This window comes from Hippoglossus hippoglossus, chromosome 6, assembly GCF_009819705.1.
Source record: "Hippoglossus hippoglossus isolate fHipHip1 chromosome 6, fHipHip1.pri, whole genome shotgun sequence".
In the NCBI taxonomy this organism is placed as follows: Eukaryota; Metazoa; Chordata; class Actinopteri; order Pleuronectiformes; family Pleuronectidae; genus Hippoglossus; species Hippoglossus hippoglossus.
The window spans coordinates 19,046,760-19,068,076 of NC_047156.1; the positions used below are offsets into that span (position 1 = coordinate 19,046,760).

General features: G+C 41.9%; 1 protein-coding gene across 2 annotated transcripts in view; it reads left to right on the plus strand.

The window, feature by feature from the left end:
- The first annotated feature begins 1,286 nt into the window (after positions 1-1,286).
- The window catches only part of fbln1 (fibulin 1), a 35,352-nt gene continuing 15,321 nt past the window's right edge, over positions 1,287-21,317 (plus strand). The window contains exons 1-15 of one of the 2 annotated variants that reach the window (XM_034588420.1): positions 1,288-1,562; positions 5,254-5,362; positions 9,118-9,247; positions 11,954-12,113; positions 12,783-12,845; positions 12,956-13,042; positions 13,194-13,331; positions 13,768-13,905; positions 14,456-14,599; positions 14,707-14,832; positions 16,328-16,453; positions 17,112-17,231; positions 17,751-17,882; positions 17,989-18,112; positions 18,686-19,703. In XM_034588420.1, the coding sequence (XP_034444311.1) occupies positions 1,508-1,562; positions 5,254-5,362; positions 9,118-9,247; positions 11,954-12,113; positions 12,783-12,845; positions 12,956-13,042; positions 13,194-13,331; positions 13,768-13,905; positions 14,456-14,599; positions 14,707-14,832; positions 16,328-16,453; positions 17,112-17,231; positions 17,751-17,882; positions 17,989-18,112; positions 18,686-19,067 (2,034 nt within the window). In that variant the 5' untranslated portion in view covers positions 1,288-1,507 and the 3' untranslated portion in view covers positions 19,068-19,703. Of the gene's footprint in view, positions 1,563-5,253; positions 5,363-9,117; positions 9,248-11,953; positions 12,114-12,782; positions 12,846-12,955; positions 13,043-13,193; positions 13,332-13,767; positions 13,906-14,455; positions 14,600-14,706; positions 14,833-16,327; positions 16,454-17,111; positions 17,232-17,750; positions 17,883-17,988; positions 18,113-18,685; positions 19,704-21,317 lie in introns of those variants that run through there. The other variant, XM_034588419.1, reaches the window with a different exon arrangement.

The window sequence follows — 21,317 nt, forward strand, 5'->3', positions numbered from 1 at the left end:
CAAATGTGTAGCCTGAAGACTCTTGCGAATGCTGCAGTAGGCTATGGAATGGGAGTGAGGCTACAGCTCCCTCAGTAGTATCACAAATCTTAATCACTATCAATCATGTGACATCTACCTACTAATTCTACAAACGTCTGTCTTTCTGTCTTCATGTGGAACATATATGTTGGGAACCGTTCATCTTATTGGTTCCTCACTTGGCATGTGTATTCTTACACGCAGTATGTGAATAAACAGATGGTCAGCGCTCTGTAGCAGTCAGTGGGGACAGGACAGTGGTCCTTCAGTCTATGGGCCGAGCTGACCAAGTCTTCTGGAACGTTCATTTTCTTATTAAAATGCTTTTTATCAAGTTAAATTACAGAACTTTTATCTTGAAAACCTGTGAACTTTTGCTCAACAGACCTCTGCAATAGCAGACAATAATTCAACTTATATAAAAGCCACATATGTAAACAGCAAGTAAGGAAATTCAGTTGGATTTTATGAAAAACATTGACTATCAAATCTTCACTGCAGATAAACCAGGTAGAATGAACACAAAGTTTTGTAACTTCTCTCTGCGCCATAGACTGTTTATAAAAAGCTCTGCACACAAAGTCCAGCACACAAACAATTAAAAGTGACAGTGTATTGTAGAACTGTTTGAAGGAGGACTCACCAATGACAAGGACTAAGTATGGAGTAGCTCCGGAGCATTAACACAGGACAAGAAAACAGTTCCATTCGAAACAGGCAGCTTTAGAGCAAGAGCTAAACTAGCTCATAGAATCACTCTTTGGCTAAATATCGTCAAAGTAAAAGCACAACGTTCGTTTTGTTGCAGTAATGGAGCTGAATTATAAAGCTTTTATCTTGAAAAGTCGAGAATTTGGCTCTAAAGCGTGGCTTGCTTAACGCACCTCTGAAAAGCTTTAATCAATTCAGTCATTTAAACTTATACATAAGCCACATACTTGAACAGTTTCAGTCTCTGAGGAGAACTCACTAATGACAAGGAATGATTGTGAAGAAGTTCCAGAGCATATAGTATGTATATTATATATAGGATAGGCCTTTCTGTAGATGTATTCCTGTTAGAATACATACATTAATTACACTACAATCTCACTTCTAAGCATAAAGCTATCTTTTATAAGTGTAATAACCCAGGAATGATCTCACAGTTAATGGCTTCCCTAGCAGGGGAGGAGGACGCAGGTTTGATTAGTCGCTGTGTGCATGTGGCCCCGTGCAGCCCGCCCCTCACCGTGCCATCATCATTAAACGCTCGTTCCTCCAGTCACGCTGCAACTGCGCCTCTCAGCTCCATCACATCACATCCACCTCTCGCACGGTGCAGTCTGCGTTTTTCTCCCCCGAAAGCGCCGCCGCCGCCGATCCACTCACCATCCTGCAGAGAAAACTCACCCCAAACACAACAGGAAGCTGAAGGCGCTGGGATCTGCTTCACTTCACTTCACTTCACTTCACAGCAGCACTGAGCAGAATCTCTCCTCATTCAATGGGTCCGCGTGTTGTGCTGCTCTGCTCCATGTTCGGACTCCTGCTTGGCCAAGGTAAGTTACCTTTCTGCAAGATACGTGACTTTTACTCACACTAGGCTGAACCAAGCCGAACGACGCCACTGTAGTAAGATACAGATTACTATGTAATGTATTTTTATACATGGGTTTATCAGGGTGTTTAGAGTGAGAATCAAAGTGATACCAGACAAAGAGTAAGAGGTGATGCATTTGTCATAGGACTAGTTGGGACATGTGATGAAAGCACACTTCAAAGTTGGCTGCGTCAAAGTGTTGCAAGTCTGGACTGAAGTGAAGTCTGGTTTCCTGTGATTTCATCATAGATGATTCAGATCACTTCCATTGTTTTCCCACTTAAAAAGTAGGTTACAATGAGTGTAGCGTGTAGCAGCTACAAATTAACTGTGTTGTGTCTGACAAAATCCAGACACTACATTTGTATGTAACATGAAAACAGAATAACAACCAGCCTCATCCAAATCAGAACTGGCTTTATTAGCCAAGTATGTGCACACATACTGGGAATTTGACTCCTGTTTTACATTACTCTTAGTGGACTCAGATAGAAATACACATACTGCTCTAGGGACAAGGACAACAACAACAAAAGAAACAGAACAAATAAGTTAAAGAATGATACAAAAATACTTCATGTATATTGGTGGGTGTTCCAGATTGTACAATAGCACGTGAAAAGAAAAGTAGGAGAATATGCAGCATATGGAAACAATCGAAAAGTAAACCATCATCTACTCTCTTTTTCATTCATGACATTGTCTTAATGCAGTAGCCGTGAATTCAACTTGACTCACAAAGTGATGAAAGAAAAGATGTCACATCAAATGGAGGAGTGTTAAAAATGCAGATTCGCATAAGTCACAAGTGAGAGTTCTCACCGCCCTGGTTTCTGTACTTCCTGCCCTCCAGGCCAAAGGCCAAGTACCTTGGTATGCTGTGATGCAGTGTCAGAAAGGCCGCTGTCTCACCAGGACACGGTGGTCTAGACAGACAGGTGTGATTTATACTTGAGTGCCCACAGCAGGGTTACCAAGGTATAGGATGAGGCATATCCAAAAGGCTCATGGTCTCCCTGGTCACACATGGGGCAATTTTCACAGTCAGTGGGGGCCACCCTTTTCCAAGCTGCTTTCATTGTGCGCGTCAAAGGTCAGTTTGAAGTAAACTTCAGTCAGCTGTCAGCTTGACCTGTTACATAACCAGAGCCCCTAGAGATACTTGTGTATGTAAATCATATAAAGACCTGATCTAAGGAGGAATATGACAATAGAATAGATAGATAGATAGATAGATAGATAGATAGATACCTCCTGTGTATGACAGCCTTTTTATGTCACTGAAAAACCTCCAAATAAAAGCCTTGAGTGCAGCCTATAAGAGATGCACGTCTGTAGTGACGAATGGCCAACTGCTCTGTTTGGGTGGAGCTCCACCACTGGGCTCATTAAGCCTTGTTTACATGAGGCGTCTAGACGCAGGCAGGCAATGTGCTGCTCTGCCAAGACAGAATGGCCCTTCACAAACCAGCACCGCCATCCAAGACGGAAATCAGCCGTCTCCAGACAGACAATGCATCAGCAGAGCACTGTGGCAAACTGTATCTAGACTGCAGAAGCAGCTGCGCCTGGTTTGCCTCTTTTGATAAAACAGCACCACGCAGCTTTAGAAGCACTTCTGGTCTTTGAATTTAGGTTTGCAAAGCAGCAGACAGTGGTGGCGTTGGAATGACCCTGCGATGCTTAGTGGCTTAGAGTCAGTTATCAGCAGAGACCTACTGTGGGGAGAAATCCCCAGAACACATCCCAGGGAGCAGTTTAACATGCATGACAAACTGTTCCTGTCATTTAAAATATACTTAGTGTGCCCCAGCAGAGAAATTCTCCGGAATTGGTTATTTTGTGGAATCTGGGAGGTTGCTCCCTGGTTTTACTACAAAAAGGGTGTTTTTGCAAAATGGTACCAGTTGCTGATAATGGTAAAACACAATGGAGATGGGAGAACTACTCTATAAGAGTATTCAACATTTAACACCTTTAATGGCAGCCACTGCAAAGTTATATTATCAGCTTTTTGCAAACAAAATACTTTGTGATAGTCTCTTTGGTGTTACCTTACAGGTCTTTAACATTCACAGACAGAGAGAGGGAGACTCAGAGATGGCCTACTTGGTAAACCCACGTGAAAAGCTTTTAAAATGTCATCTCATTTCATCCAGCTGTTATACGAGGTTTGTTGGCCAGAGGATTCTGGGATGTGCCAGACTTCCAGAAGTCGCTAGTGAGTCAGCTAATGTGGCTGCCGAGTAATAAATCCTCCGTCCGCACTCAATCCGTTCTGCCAGGTTAATCGTCCTTTGTGTAGTTGCTTTGATTTCAAGTAGCCTGACTCGCTTTCATAAGAGAAAAACCCACATCTTAATTTAATAAATACGTAGTTGTTGTCATATCTCACTCACACTTCAGGGCTGCACACCTGGGTTTATAGAAACCTGAAAACTACTCTGAGAAACTGGGTTTTATTCCAATGCTAGCACTGTGTTGTTCTGAAGTTTATCAGTGCATAGAGCTGTTTAGGATGATGACTATTCCTGATTCTTCTTCCCTTTGGATTTAATGGCCAAAATGAAATTCCTTCCTGCCCCTATGGGACAAAGAAGCGAGTCTGTAAAGCCGAGGACTGCTCTCCCAGACACTTGTCCTCCCTACCTAATCTAACCATCTCAAGTCCATGACGCCAGACGTGTCGCAGCAGAGGCTGAGTCTCAGCCAGATGGATTTATTCAGTGCGTTACACAATCACTTCCCTAATAATTCAAAACATTCAGTCAGAAACCAGCAGCATCGCGTATTCTATTACAGTGGATCAACAAAATTTATTTCACAGCGAGTTTGTTTTCTCTCTTTTTTTCCTCTCGGGGGACTTATTGTTAATAACAATTTGGCAAACTTATCCTGGGTTTAGCCTAAGGTAAGAAAAAAAGTCAAGAGTCTGATCTGCCAAAGCTATTTCAAATTTGGCAGATCACACAAACCACAGGCAAATGAACGTACTTGATGTGATTGCGTCAGCTGATTGTTTACAGAGTCGAGGAATTCCACGCTCTCTAATCCACATGAATAAACAGCCAGATCACCACAGAGTTGGTTTGGCTCCAGTTTTTGAAAAAAAATCCTCTCTTGCGTGTGCAACAACATATCCATCACTGTCTTTGGCACAAAAAAGGTATTTTGGGGTTTAAAATTGCCAAACAGAATCAGAATTTTCTTTCTTCATCTTTCAGAAAACAAAATGTAACTTGCCTTTTAGGACACTGGGAGGATTCTCTTTTGTTTGGGATAGATTTCCAAATACCATCACTTAATTACTGAAAACAGTGCGTCAATCAGCAGGAATTATTTTTGCCAAAAGAAATGTGTTACGTAAAGACATTAAAACATTGAACCATACTTATGACTGTGCCATTTAATATACTTATCTAGTCATGGACAGTTTAAAGGGTATGGAACCATACTCTCATCCCCCTCATGTATCCAGGCAGGTGTGCCTGCATGTCTCCAACACTCATTATGGGCGTCCCCTCAGCTTGACAAATGAGATAATACCAGATATGAAAATGTCCCAAAAGTAAATGTGCACAAATGTATTGCTTTTCTAAACCACGTCACATGTGCAAAAACCTAAATTGTGTTATTTTCAATGTCTGCAGGAGCAGAGCAGGTCTCGATAGAGGACTGCTGTAAGGATGGACAGAAGCGAGGCAATGATAACGAAGACTGTGCATCCCTCCGTCTCATCTCTGCGTCAAACACATGCAGGTAAGCGGGTGCTGTGAAGTATATAGCTTTGTCCTAATTCTGGATCCGGCTCCTTCAGAGGACTCAGTCTACATGGCCCACAAAGGAGGTGGTCTTTGTAGACTGTGGAGGCTGTACCAAAATGAGACTGGTTTGTTCTGCAGAGGCTGCGATCGGTGTCACCAGCTCGTCCTGCCCTTTGTGCTGTTGCATGTGCACCATTAGCTGTTTGGTTGAGTTGAAGGGTGACTTAAGTCCGACTCAAACTTTGGACATCTGGTCACCTACCTCTTTGAAAAATTGTTCGTCACCAAAGCGCAATGAATCCTTGGATAGTTTGGTCCGGGAAGGGTCCACCTGTTGGAGCCTTTGTCTCTCAGGGATGAAAGGACACATTTGTCGCCTGCATTTGGAGGAGCCTTCGAAACGGAACATCCTCGTCGCGCCATTGTGACACAATCGGTCTTCAAATGCAGCCTCTGAAGGAGGCAACCCCTGAATTGAGACACAGCGTATGTGATACTTTGCTCTCTCTGATCAGAAATCTATACGTCACAAGGCTGAGGGTGCTCTAGTAGAAGACTTTCCTGGGGCATAGTTCAGATTTACAAGTCATTAACTGCTTCACTCTTTATCAAAATCTTACTTATTTTCTATCTGCACCACAGTAGCTCTTGCAATATTGTCCCAGAGCGATTTGGCCTGTTGTATGGTCGGAAAATTCTGTTGGCTCTTAATATGAGATTGTTTTACCTCACTCCCGTAAATCTCCAGGCACATTATTCACTTCACGTGAGAGCGGGAAACACTAATAGTGATGGGATAATAACAGGCCTGCTGGTAACCCTAGAAGGTGTCCTGCCACAGGTTCAGGGCCCATAATCCAGAGAGGCCTGCTGCTGTGAACGCTGATGGCAAACACATTTACCGTAGCCACCCTTAGTGATCCCAAATTTGTCTAAATTATAGTGTCAGGGAGAGCGGAGGAAGAGGGCAGAGGTTTGTGGGGGGAGCAGGGTGTATTTGGGAAGTGGAAAAGGGTGAGGAGGGAATGAGGGGGTCAGAAGAGGGGTTGTTTCGAAACCCAGGAAATACCTCAGAGGTGAAACGTGACATAGAGGGAAGACAGAGAGAGGCAATAACAGGAAATCTGAAGGACTACTTCAGACACCAAAGGGGGGAAAAGAAAGTACGCAAGAAAAGGGAGAAGAGAAAAAGAAAAACAGGAGCGTGTCTGTGCCCTTAAAAGGTTCGGCAGAGGGGATGTGCGTGAATTCTAGGTCCACAGCAGTTTATGTGGGAAGAGATTTCTGGTAAGAGTTGATAAAGAGGCTTGTTGGAAATGACAGAGGAGATGTGAGGGGGTGGCATTTTTTTTTTAATGTTCCCAGTAAAGTCTCAGTGAGACAGATTCGAGCCAGAAAGAAAGCAACACTCTTAACTGATGGGCCTGCACCAACAGAGAGCAAATAGATAACACGATGGAGTCTGATGTAACCGAAATATAAATGAACTGCTTTCATGTAAAAGGGCTGTGCCTCTTACAGATCATTGATTTGACATTTTAACATGACATTACAACATGTGGTATTTCATTGATCGCTATAGAGATATACAGTTTGGATCTCTTCTTTGTGGTGAGCTCAGACGTCAAGGTACTTTCTGTACCAGCATGTTAATACAAATGTTCTAAATCCCATCTGTAACACATTAGCATTGATTTCTAAAGGATCAGTGAAATGATTAGGACCTGACCAACTGTTGGTCCATTCTGACAGGACAGGTTGTCCTAAGAATGGATGGATAGGATGGTTGGTAGTTGGTAGTTGGTAGGTAGTTAGGCTGGCTGGCTGGTAGGCAGGCAGCCAAGTTGGTAGGTAGGTAGGTAGTTAGGCTGGCTGGTAGGCAGGCAGGCAGCCAGGTTGGTAGGTAGGTAGGTAGTTAGGCTGGCTGGCTGGTAGGCAGGCAGGCAGGCAGGCAGCCAGGTTGGAAGGTAGGTAGGTTTACTTAATTTATCCCAAAATGGGAAATCCCTGTCTTACAACAGCAAGGTATCATGTACATAACACACTATTCAAAATATTAAAATCTAACAAATATGCAAGATAAAAGCAACAAAAAAAAAAGTGAGCAAGCAAGGAGTGTTTTGTAATACCCAAAGTCCCACCATGAGTGAGGACATGTGGAGGTGGACACATGTAAATCCGGGAAGTGTTGCTTTAACTCTGGTCTGAAACAACAGAACAAAGGCCTCAGGGAGAGCTGCTCAACCCAGATTCAACCCGGTGATGTCAGTGCTGCAAAACAAAAATACACCTCCACTGAATCCTTACGGGACTTTCACATCCCACTCATCTATGAAGAGGTTTTTACTGGGACAACTTTGAGATCCCCCATCAGGCTCGCCTCAGGGCTCATTTTAATGGGCTGCACAGAAAGGCACTGTTGTGTTGCACTGCATGAGGAGTGGAAGCCACAAAAAAAGAGCAATGAAAATGGATAAGAAATTGATTGACGGACTGACTGATTCATACTTTATTGAAAATTGTCATTGTCAACTATTAAGACAGGAAAAACAAAGGACAAATACATTTTACATCAAATTACATCCACAAAAGACCGAATTGTCCAATTGGGATCTAGGATTAAGTTCCATTTTAATTTTAGGATCAACTGGTGCATAAAACAGTGCTTTGATTCATATTCACTGCTCAAAACATTGTAGTCAGACACAATGTTATAAAATGTGATTGTGGCAGGCTGAGTCATGCAGTTTCTCAAGAGTTTGGCCTGCAGTGTTTGTGCAGATTTTCATAGGGTGGAGCAGTTTTGACTTTCAAGTTGTGGACTTAAATAAAAAGAAGGGTATTTTAAACGGTCAAGTAATTTAATAAATTTAAAGCTGGTTTGATTCAAACTGTTAATTTGGCAACATCTGATTACTCAGTTCTATAGAAGTCTCATTTGTTTTAAACATCAGTACAGATTTTCCTAAGGAGTTGATGGTCTCAATTGCTAGTTTCAAGTCTTCTTCAACACAGCATGATTTTGGAAATTATGATCCCATTTCGAGTAAATTTGAAGATAAAGCACAGACTGCATTTGGGCATGAATACCGTTGTGATTGACAGGTAATACTGTCCAATGGGTGCAGGTCGTATGTGGGTGTGTACACAAGCTTTGGGTTGGTCCCACCCCCTGCTCCTCTAACTATAATTATTCTGGATTCAGAAAAACAAGATGGCGCTGCTGGTCAAAATACCAAATTTGCTGCTGTGAAACAATTCATGTCAGTTTGGTCTGGTAAATGATGAGTGGTCGACTGTAGTAAACAACACAGTCCAGGTGATTATCCCAGCAACACTGTCTCAGATGAAATGTCAATCAAATTTATCTAATCAGATGACAATTTACCACTCAACTTTTCAATCATCTACACTAACATTTTCATCCCTTCCAGTTATTAATTGTTACTCCCACCTGTGGGGGCCACGTTACTCAAATGATAAATTGCTTTTTTGAGCCGTGAATGAAGAATGTAAGACTGAGGAAAGGAGGAAACGTGGCTCAGTTATTCATTATATCACAATTGTTTCCATCGTATAACATCATAATTGATCTCTCAAATTTTCATTATAAATCTATTTTACTGCTTCATTTGTCTTTTCACAAACATTTTTTGTCGCCTCTATTTTTTGTTATTGTTCATACTGCGCTGAGGGAGCTGAGAATAAATGCACCACCTGTGTTTTGTGTTATTTTCTTCCTGCTGACAGGATAGTGCAGGAGCAGTGCTGTGTGACAGTGCTCGAGGATAACATGTGCACCACTGGTATCAATGTGGCCAAAGACCAAGGATCCTGTGACTCTTTATTCAGCCGCACCTGCGAGACCAAGACGACAAAGGTCTGTTGTGTGTGTGTGTGTTTGTGTGTGTGTCTTTCTAACATTAAACACTATAAACAGAGACAACAAGATGGATTCAAACTGCTGTGTGCACCAAAAAACCCTCCTCCACTCAATCAATGCACACTATTCTGCTGGACAGCTAGATTGGAGGCAAATGATTGATGATCTGAATGTGTTTTTGTGTGCACGTATGTGTGTGTCTGTGTGTGTGTGCGTGTGTGCCAGGAGCAGGATGAGGCATGTCACTCCACGGCAGAATGGAGCTTGTTGCTGTCAGATGGATTATAAATTCAGACTCTCGAATCTTCCCCGGCTCACAAAGCACTTTTTTGGCCTTTCTATGCTTTTTTTTCTTCCCTTTTTCAAATAATCCCCTCTTTGTGCCTCTTTATTTTCACAACACGCAGCACATCAACACATCTTGGAGATAAATGTTTCATGAAATTTGGAGAGGCAATGAGGCAAGTTGGTGCGTTTTCTTGACAGGATGAGGTAATTGTCAGCGGGGGCAGCTTGTCTTCACTTGATCGCCTGTAAAGTGCAGATAATGGCTCATAAACAAGCTCAGGTAAGGAGAGTATAACAAAGGGTTTACAGAAAAGAAGGAGACAGTTTCCCCCAACTTGTTATATAATTATATTATATAACTTATTACATCATATTAAAAATATATATTCTCTACCTAACCCTCAATGGGCTTCTTTCTCCCCAATAGGAGATTTTATCATCTTAGAAAATGTAAAAAATCCTTAGAAATATTCAACATTTTAGTGAATTTACCTATAGTTTGCTCCCTTGTCAAGAGTTCAATAAGTCTGTGCCATACCCATGGAACTGAAGATGGTGAGCTTAGTTGAGCTCAGGCTTTAGACTGGAAGCAGAGAGAAACAGCAAGTCTATATAGAATTTAAGTGTACAAACTACAACCTGTTTTTACTGGACATGGATTTTAAAGAAGACGTTGCAATGCCTGCCAAATATACCGGCAATGTCTCATTATGGGATGTCACGTGACACCAGAAGTATTGGTCGGACTTCTGACGAGGGCGTCTTAGGAGCAGTTTTTTTCTGTGGGGAAGAGGAGCTCCCTTTACCATGGACTTTGGGCTTTTTAAACTTTTTACATACACAGAAATCTTATATATCACACTAGAGGAAAGAGAACAATTGAAAAAAGCAAAAACCACAATACGTCTCCTTTAAAACAACAGCCTGTGCACAAACAACAGTGGTCACTGAGCCTTACAGATGCTAGTAAGAAGATTTAGTCACTCTTACTTCCTTTCTACATGCTATGCTAGCTGTATCCAGGCTCGTGCTTGGTATGTAGGCTAAAGCAAATTGGGTGAATGTGTTAGAATGTAAGTTTTAGTCGCAAGAGTTTTGGCCACTTGGGGGCAGTGTAAACACTTAACATCGCCTTTATGCTGGTATGGTCACCTTGTTAGCAAACATTTCTCTATTTACTCCACCAGCTCATACAGGGCAGCATTAGCATTGGATTGAATGAAATCAAAAAGAATCAAAGTCCACTATCTATTTTCCTTTTTAGCTGTTTCCACATAAAGTATTTGGCTGAAGAAGGTAGTTGCGAACTTCACCTGTCTGCAGGAGTGAGGCTGGGGAACCAAACCAATGACCTGATAGATGCAACAACTCTGTAGGGCTGAGGGGAATCAGCAGAGTCACTACAGTCAACACCTTTCATATTATACATAGTTAGTTGCATTATGAAAATATTGATTCTAGTTTTTTTTCTCCACACCTTTAAATGTATTTACTGCATTTCATCTAGTACTCTAAGCTTGACAAGTCCTGATTCAGTAAACTATGTGATTATAGTCTATAGTGATTACATGTCTATCACTGGACTTTATCCAGCTATTTGGATAGATGCAGCTTTTTTAAAAACCTGTCCTGAAAGGTTTTCTGCACCTAAATGTCTTTTAGGACGGTGTCAAGGCCACACACACACACACACACACACACACACACACACACACACACACACACACACACACACACACACACACACACACACACACACACACACACACACACACACACAGAGTCGCAGTTAAAACTCAATCTTTGTGTGGCATGTGTTCAGTCTTGCAATCACTGCAATTACAACACACTCACACCACAGACTGTCAGATTTCACTTAATATACTCTCACTGCCCAAAGTGAAACAACACACCCATTCTCCACACTCTGCACCGCACATCCCCCCCCCCCCCTCTCTCCTGACATTACCGGGCTGCTGTAATGATTGATTGAGCGGGCCTCAGCCAGAGGGGATGACGATCATCTCATTACTGTTTGCCTGTCCGTCTTTGTTAGGGACTTTCTGCCGATCTCGCCTGTCCGTCCGTCTGTCTGCCTGTCCGTCCGTCTGTCCATCTGCCTGAAGCCTGTCAGGTGTCTTATCATTCAGCTTGAGTGTCTGACTGTCTGAATCACCTCATCCTCATTCATCATTATAAAAGTCTACTTGTCTAACTACAGTATTTTACCAAAATCTCATCCCACAATTTTTCCCCCCTGTCTACATTTTGGCTTTCACTTCCCCTGCTACATCAGTTTTGGATTGAGTGTTTTTTCCCCTTCTTTCTGTTCTTTTACATTTTTTAAATGCACCTGTCTGTGCTCCCATGCCGTCTAACACAGCATTGGATTGTAATGTTTTCTCTTTTCTGTAGATGTGCTGCGACTGTTGTCTTCTGGGGAAGACGACCCAGGAGCAGGGCCTACCGTGTGATAACAGCCTGTCTGTGGGCTACCAGTGTGGCCTGGTGTCCCGGGCCTGCTGCATGGAGGGAGCCTCAGATAACCAGACAGCACCAACAGCACAAACAGAGTGTGGGTGAAAAATAAACTATCGTGCAGTTTTTCCTCATGTTTGTTTGAATGAAAGCAGATTATGTGGCTTTGGTATAAAAACAGAATCCAGTGAGAGAAAGCCTGTGCATCACCACATTCACTTTCTCAAAATATTGGAGGATTCATATAAGACATAAGAAAAATGAGATGGAGAAATCAGAGCGCCACTTGTCTTGTTAAACAAAAGCCCACGCTGTCCCCTGGTGGCTGTATGTGGTCATTGCCTTTTAATTTTCACTGAAAATCCATCCACCATCTATAATACTTTGAGAGCTGACATTGGGCGCGAGGCGAGGTAAACCCTGGAGAGGGCGTCAGTGTATCCACAATTCAGAGTCTCTAATTCACCTCATCCTAATCTGTATGTGTTTGGACTGTGATCGATTTTAGGCAGGATATTAATTTGATGCTGTCTAATTTATTAATTAGCATCTTGACATGAACATTTGGCTCCGTGACTATGCTTTGCATTATAAGCAAGTCATTTATTGTCCATTCAAAAATAAGTCCCTGGATTATTAATTTGAAAAACATTATTTGCAACTTTTTTTTGGAGGAAATAAAGTTGTGATTTCAAGCTCTATTTATAAAAAATTATGTTAAGATGTGGGCGTGTGTATAACCATTCTTTATGTTTCTGTCACACAGTACCAAACAAGGATGCAACCAATGAAAATGGAGATAATTCAATACTAACCGACCAGTGTGACGGTACAGTATAATAAACCAAATCGCTATATAAGCTTTCACATTTACTTTAACTGGCTTAACCTTGAAAAATAATGTGATCAGTTATGAGCCTGTTTGTGTTGCTTGTTCAGGGAAATGTGCTCATGTCTGTGTCGGCAACAACACGTGTGCCTGTTTGAAAGGCTACAAACTCAAACCAGATGGGAAGAGCTGTGACGGTAAGACTCTTCTAAGTTATTTTTATATTTTAATAGTCAGACTGCTTAGAGGAGATTTTGATTGGTGTGATAAGGAAGTTAGGTGGAGCACACTTGCCAATAATGTTTATAGAATATATGTGCAATAGATTATTTACTCCTCTCCTCTCAGATATAAACGAGTGTCTGCTGGGAGCCAGTAACTGTCGGGCAGGAGAGCGATGCATCAACAAAGAGGGCTCATTCCGGTGCCAGAGAGAGGTCAGCTGTGGAACTGGCTATGAACTCACTGACAACAACAACTGCAAGGGTCAGTTTAATGCATTTATTTATTTTTTTAATCTAACCTTTATTTAACTTGGTATAAGGGAGACCAAGCAAAGATAGCACTGACCATTTCAAGGTTACAAAATATAAATATGAAGCATAACTCAGACAATGACTAAGGAAAATAGAGCAGGTTACAAACAAACAACAGTTTAGGGATAGTATTTACACACTTTAGAGACACTAATCATAGCTTCAGAGAAATACATCAGATTCTGGAGGTTGTTTCATGAACAGGGTGCAAAGTAGGAGAACGATTCTGTAGCAGGAGTAGCAGTTCAGGAAGTGATGTATATAAATAATGTCCCTATAATCTACAACACATGTAGCCTGAACATGGATAATATGCATGAGTTTAGTGTTTGCAGGTTTTCTCAGTGCGTGTTCAATAATAATTCTGCTGTGATGTCGTCATCCAGATATTGACGAGTGCGAGGCTGGTCTCCATAACTGCGGCCCAGAGTTTGAGTGCCAAAACAGCCAGGGGTCGTTCCGTTGTCTTCCCACGGTCAAGTGTGCGGTTGGCTTCATCCAGGATGCCCTGGGCCACTGCAGTGGTAAAAATCTGCACCATAACAAATGACAGTGTAGAGGTGTCCCATCCAGAGCTGTGGAGACATATATCTGCATTGCATTATCATAACTAGACACTAGAGAGTACAGACCTCTGCCAAGGCACCACAGTCCCCTCAGGACACCCCATTTAAATTCACTGCATCCAGATTTTTATTTGGATCTACAACAAATTTCACACACTCTTTAATATCAGTGACCTAAACATTTTATCCATCAAGATCCACAAATTATTCTACCCTTTCTTGCAATGCAAAGAAAGTAATAGAAAAATTCTGGATCCAACCCTGATTTGGAATTGCACCAAAATTGGATGGATTCTTTCTGGGGTCACCCCTTCAAAATTTCATGGAAGTAGGTTGAGTAGTTTTCGTGTAATTCTGCTAACAAGCAACCAAAGCAGACGAAAACATAACGTCCATGACGGAGGTGATAATTCTTTGTGGAGTCTACCTCCTCTTACATGACACTCTCTTCATAATTTCATAATTTAACATAATAAATAATAATATTATAAACAATCTTTTTTTTCAGATATCAATGAATGTGTTAGCCACACCAGTCCATGCAACAGAGGACAGGTCTGTATCAACACAGTTGGCTCCTACATCTGCCAGAGGAACTCTGTGAACTGTGGTCGGGGGTACCACCTTAACGAAGAGGGCACGCGCTGTGTTGGTACGGCTTAGCAACTTGTCATCCCTAGATACAAAAGCATCATAGTAACCTACCGGTGCACATCATGCATGTATTCTCTGCTGCTTACTGTACATTCCTGTCTGCAGATATAGATGAGTGTAAGGGCCCTGAGGAGGTCTGTTCAGGTCATGGTTGTATCAACCTGGTGGGCTCGTACCGCTGTGAGTGTGGGAGTGGCTACATCTTCAACAGCATGAGCCGCACATGCGAGGGTAAGGAACCAGTAGATCTTGTCTGATGGTTTTACATGGTAGCTCAGTCCAAAGTACATTCTCTGCATGCAAGTGAAACATCCATCCATCCATACCTCTTATCCCTGCAGCCAATTTTAAGTCAAACACTGTTTACCAATTTTGGTTGACTGGTTAGAATCTGTATAAGACATTTTTTATATAAGAGCACATTTTGACTTGTTAAGGCAGAAAAAGCACAGGTGTAAATCAAACGTATCACAGAGACAATCTATACCCTGCACACGTTGTAAATAACCCCATCAGGCAATAATAAAGTTTTTATATTATTACAATGCAATTTTATAATGTCATCATGAAGTCATTAAAACCATATGACGAATGATTGGTTCATCTTAATAAACTCTATATCTTATTGGTTACATTCCTACACTATATGATGCCATCTTCTGACTTCATAATGATGTCATGATGACATCATATTCCTACCATATGACCTCTATCTATAGTCCCATATGATGCAGAGATACCTTGACAAAAGCATTTTTTTTAAATGCATGCTGTCATTAGTTGGATTCATAGTGAATTCTTCATGATGTTACTTTATATAATGTCATATTATTTTCAGATTAAATGTAATAATTGTATTGTCTCTATCATTTCTGGATATATTGTGGTCTTTTTAGACCATATTGACCTTGATATAAAAGGGATCAACTCTCAGATATGATCATCTAGTGATACCGTTACAATTTCCTTTACTGGAGCCAAGTGCAGCACAGCAAACACAGGAGCAGGATAAAAAGGTTTTATTGTGCCCCCAAAAAACAGGTAAGTTCGGTGAGGAGGGAGGTGGCAGGTAAGTGAAGTTGGTGGATGAGCAGAGGTGAAGGCAGTTTGACTTGGCAGGGAACAGGCTGGTGAGGCAGTGATCAGCAAAACACTTGGCAAAAAAGGACAAAGTATTAAAATTGCAAGAAAACATAGATACACAAACTGAAAACTTGAATTCTCTAACTCTAACTAGCACTGATGGTGAGCAGACGATCTAGCCAAGAGCCAGGGTTTAAATGCACTGCAGGGTTTATTGTAGATGGGAAGCAGGTGTGTGGTGAGGAGGAGGAGGTGGAGAGGGCTTAACCAGGTAATGAGGAGGCAGGACTGGAGACTGATGAGCCATGAGCCACACACACACACACACAACGTAGAGACATACGAGGAAGAACAGAGAGACACAAGGGGAAACGTGGTCAAAGATATTCAGATGTTCCCACCAATTTGGTTTGTTGCACACAAACACACACACACACACACACACCACTCCATTAAGTACCAAATCAAACCATGTCAGTTTGTCAAAGCCAGAGCTCGTCTGAATGGAATGCATCCAGCCGTCATTAACATTATTAACTCTACCTGTGCTTTTCCTGTTTCGACAAGTCTAAATGTGTGCCAGGAAAATTATCTATTTTACCATTTCATTAACTGACTGGGGTGTTTCCACTTTGTGTTTCAGATATTAATGAATGCAGGCACTACCCAGGCCGCCTGTGTGCTCACAAGTGTGAGAACAGTCTGGGGTCCTACAAGTGCAGCTGCACGACAGGGTTCAAGCTCGGCGCTGACGGCAGGAATTGTGACGGTAAGTCATTCTCAGATACGGATGACTGCAACAGTTCACATACAGCATGTGCTCTGCATACTGTACATATTGACAGTGTTACACCAAATGTAGGAAATGAGGTGGATGTGTGGGTCAGCATGTCAAGGTGGTTTGATTATTTGCCCCTGTCCACATTTTGAAGTGTCCTTAAGCAGCACACATAACCTCCAATTGCTTCTGGAGTGTGTGTGTGTTAAAGATACATAGTGTTTTGAACCAAAACATCCTCCAAATTAATTTACCTGTCTGTGATGTCGTAATTGTGCATGATATAAAGTTATTTACATTATAATTAGTCTCCTAGAATCGTATGCATGGTACAAGGCTGTTTCGTAGCCCACTTTGCAAATTAACCATGTGCAGGAATGAGCCCTGTGTGGTTACCTGTTACCTACAAGTGGGTGTACTGTACTGTTTTTTTTTTACAAAACCCCCTTTGAGGTTGTTACCCTTGGAAAAACACATCCTCTTGTATCCTCCATCATCTGTTCAGTGTAAGCACATCCTCAGGAACCAGCTCACATCCAAACTAAGTGTATAACTGTGCATGCAACTGTTTACTTTTTTACATATTCCTAAGGACATGGTACAGTTGTTTCCAGAGGTTCATATTGCTCTGTGATAACCTTTTCTCTAGATCTGAACGAATGTGAGAGCAACCCATGCAGTCAGGAGTGTGCCAACGTGCATGGCTCGTACCAGTGTTACTGTCGCCGTGGATTCCAGCTCAGTGACATCGATGGCATGACTTGTGAAGGTAAAGTGGACGCATTTTAACAGGCACCTAGGTGAATACGATTCTGGAAGTGCAGCCGGTTTCCATGTGAGTAGTTCCATAGGTTTTGAGCTAGCTGCTCCTATGTGTCGATATATACACTGTGATTTATCATCAACCAACGATTGCCTGTTTCACCAGCAAGGACCATGCCACAAAAGTGTAATAAAGGATTTTACTGGGATTGATGAGTTCGCTATGGTGGAAAGATGAATTGATGTTGAGGGAGATCCCCCCCCCCGGATGAGAGTGGGGATGAGCAGAGGCAGGGATGAGGTAGAGGAGGATGAATAGATGAAGGCAAGGGAAAGGATGGGTGGGTGGAGAAATCTGACACAAACAGAGCCTGATGGGTTGACCAGGTATATGTGGGCTTGACAGGTATTAAAAGGTGTGGTCCTGAACCTAAGTTAACTAGTTTTACTTCCTTCATTTAAGGATGTATTGTTTTCTCTGGTATAACTTTATTTATTTATTTATTTATTTCTGTCACCTCTCTAGACATTGATGAGTGCGCTCTGCCCACTGGAGGTCATATCTGCTCCTTTCGCTGTCACAACAGCCCTGGCAGCTTCCACTGTTCCTGTCCCGTCACTGGCTACACCCTGGCACTCAACGGGCGCAGCTGTCAGGGTGAGCTGTCTTTAACTCACCGCTAGACGTGATGGCTGCAGTCTGACTGTGTGTTCATTTTTATGAATGTTTCCAAATAACATTTTGGTGTGTTTTTCTCTCTCAGATATTGACGAATGCGCGGCGGGAACTCACACATGTGGGGAGAACCAGAGCTGCTTTAATGTGCAGGGAGGATTCAGATGCTTGTCCTTCGAGTGTCCAAGCAACTACCGGCGTGCTGGAGAAACGTGAGTCAACCTGAATTTTGTCTCTGTTGCACAGGACACAACTTTGAATTTATCGTCTGTCTGGGGAATTAATGTGTTTGATTTAAAGGAATCGAGTTAATAGACACACAAACACTCACAGAGCAAGATCCATGTCTGTATGGTCACCATGGTAACAGCTCTGAGTACAGGGATAATTAAATCAGGCTGTTTATTCATACGTATGGGTCAAGGCGCTGCATGTCATGCTGGAATGACTTCAGGAAAGATTATTGGCTGTAGCATGATTTGTTTTTTTAGAATGATGCATATGGATATTTATCCAGCGTCCATTTTGGCTCAGATTCAGTAGAGGCTGGGATGCCCAGCCTTGTTTGGAGGCACCAGTGATAGAGCGTCTTGCATGATCCCACAGAGGGCACCATGACTGGCCTGTACGGCTGCTGAGACTGATGTCCCTCCACTGCATGCCATGCACGGCAAATGAAACTTACACCCGGTCTCTCTTTCTCTCTTTCTCTCTTTCTCCCTGTGCCTGTTTTGTTCTGTCTCGTCCTGCCCCTGCCTCCCCCCCACCCCCTTTTCTTTTTGCAGTCGATGTGAACGCTTGCTTTGCAATGAGTCTGGCGAGTGCCTGGCCATGCCGCTGAGAATAACCTACTACTACCTCACGTTCCCCACCAACATTCCCGTCTTCACCAACATCTTCCGCATGGGCCCCTCTAACACTGCGCCAGGCGATGACGTCCAGATCGCTATCACCGCTGGCAACGAGGACGGTTTCTTCAAGACGGAGCAGGTGCCCTCCGGCGGCGTAATGTCGGTGGCGAAGCTCATCAACAAGCCGCATGACTTTAATCTGTCCCTGGAGCTGAGGCTACGTCGCTACGGCACGGTCAGCACGTACCTGGCCAAAGTGCTGGTGTTTGTTACCCAGGAGGAGCCCAGAGTACCTTACAACCGCCTACTAGAGTAGACAGGTGTTAAACAGGGACACACCAGTTACTACACTCTTCAAAAAGATGTGTCCTTTTTAAATGGATTGTCTCATGGAAAAAAACACAAGTTTATCCTCAATGAAAGACATGCAAAATTAACAGCCGGTATATTGATAGCATAGCAAGGTGATACAGTCTAGGCTGCATTGTAACATATAATTGATGGCAGAAATATACTGTATGCAGTTAAATATAAAACATGATTTCCAATCAGTGATAAGTAATTAACTTTATAATTCAACATCACTCGATTCTCTAATTCATGGATTTATTCCACTTCAGCCAGACAGCTCAGTTTGAAATGTTTATTGCAGCAGCAGCAGCAGCACATAGAGTTTGGCATCAAGGCTCCGACTTCATCACTTCCCCATATATGATGACATAGCTATAATGGAGAGTGATAAGCAAATATATATAACCCCCATGTCAAAGCCTACAGGTGGAAGCTAGGGTGGTGAAGGGGCTGAATCGACAGGCAGTGATAGGCAGAGGTTACAGATCTAGTAAGTATAATCTCCACTGATGTCCTAATTGAGCCCAAACTGTCTAAAAGCCCCTATATTCCTTCTTATCTGGAAATCATGTTGTCACCTTTAAATCAACAATTTTATCCACCAATATGTAAACATGGATTTTGAGAATAGTTTCATATTTTGGCAAATATAGTATTCACTTACTTGATTTAGATTTAAAAACAACACTCTCATGTCTTTAATGTGAGTATGACGCTACCACCAGCAGCTGGCTAACCTAGCTTAGCATGAAGACTCTTAACAACGAACTAAATCCACCGACCAGCTCCTCCAGAGCTCTCTGATGAACATATCTCATTTTATCAATTCAAAAACCAAAGAGTAAAATCAACATCTGATTTGTTCTTTGAATCTGTTATTTGGGGTGTTTGTATGTCGGATTATTTCTTGAATGTTAACAGCGACTTCCTGTAGTCCTCAAAACTAAATTTTATGCAAAGAAAGTCCGAGCTTTTCTGAAATTAAAACAAATATGAATTGATCCCATATTAAACTTAAATTTAAGATGACACATCATTTTTAAGAGTGCATATAAAGTACAATAATTCATCTCATTTTTATTAATGTAGTATATTACATAATCAACTTTTTTAACACTAGACTTAAGGAGCCTTATTCAGTAGTAAAAAATGACGCCGAAGTGAATGTATTCTGGAGGTAGGGCACCATGATGGCCGCTAGGTGGAGTTCTAGGGCAGGGTAACTTTTAAAATGGTACTGACCTAAGTCTGCCGACAACTGAGTGTAATTTGATGATGGTCGCATGATACAATATGACGTTTGCAGTATTTTATGGTTTATGTGCTGGATGAACAGTTTTCTATTAAAATTGAAATTGAAATAACACATGTTCCAGTCAAATCCAGTCCTTGATAATGGTACATTCTGGGGTTTTAATCAAATACAGCAAAGGCGATCAGCTGGAATGTGAGGCTACGGCATAGATGGAGGCATGAAGACGGCCTCGCATAGTTTCATGTTACTATTATTCCAACGGCTACAGTGATGAGGAAATTTAATGAGTCATGAAAATATCTTGTAATGCATATATTTAAAGTTTTAAACTATGATCCGATTCAAAATATCTGAAGAAAAATAAGCTCTTTTAATACACATTGAATAAACATACTAATGTTGGACCACAACTGAATTAATAATGATGTAGTCATTAATAGGTTATTAATGTTTCCCAATTAAACATTTCCTGTATCAGTAATGTTTGTACAAGAAACAAAAAGTAAAATATTCTGCCTATGACTTCAGTTATGTACTATATGGGCTCAAATATCACTACTTGTAAAGTCCATTAGGTAATTCCACACCTCCAAATTTCAGTCAAAAGCCTTTTAACGCAGTGATACCACTTTCCAAATGCCACTTACCTTGCACCGCAAATATATCTTTCTTTCTGTTAGTTATTTTTATGCACTTCTCTTTAGCTCTTATTACATTTTGGGCTTAATGTGAAATGCACAGATTTCCACTGCATACTGCGGGTGTAAACCCCAAAGCAGACAGATAATCCAAATGAAGGCTGAGTATGTGACACACGATGGGATGCAGTGGCAAAGGAGCGGGAAATGTGCACCAGCAGGAGAGAGTATAAATAGTCTGACATGCTGTGAGGCTGCTGCCTGAGGGCTGTGGCTTATAATAACTGTAAATTCAGATGTCCTAGGTTCCTCCTGTCCTGAG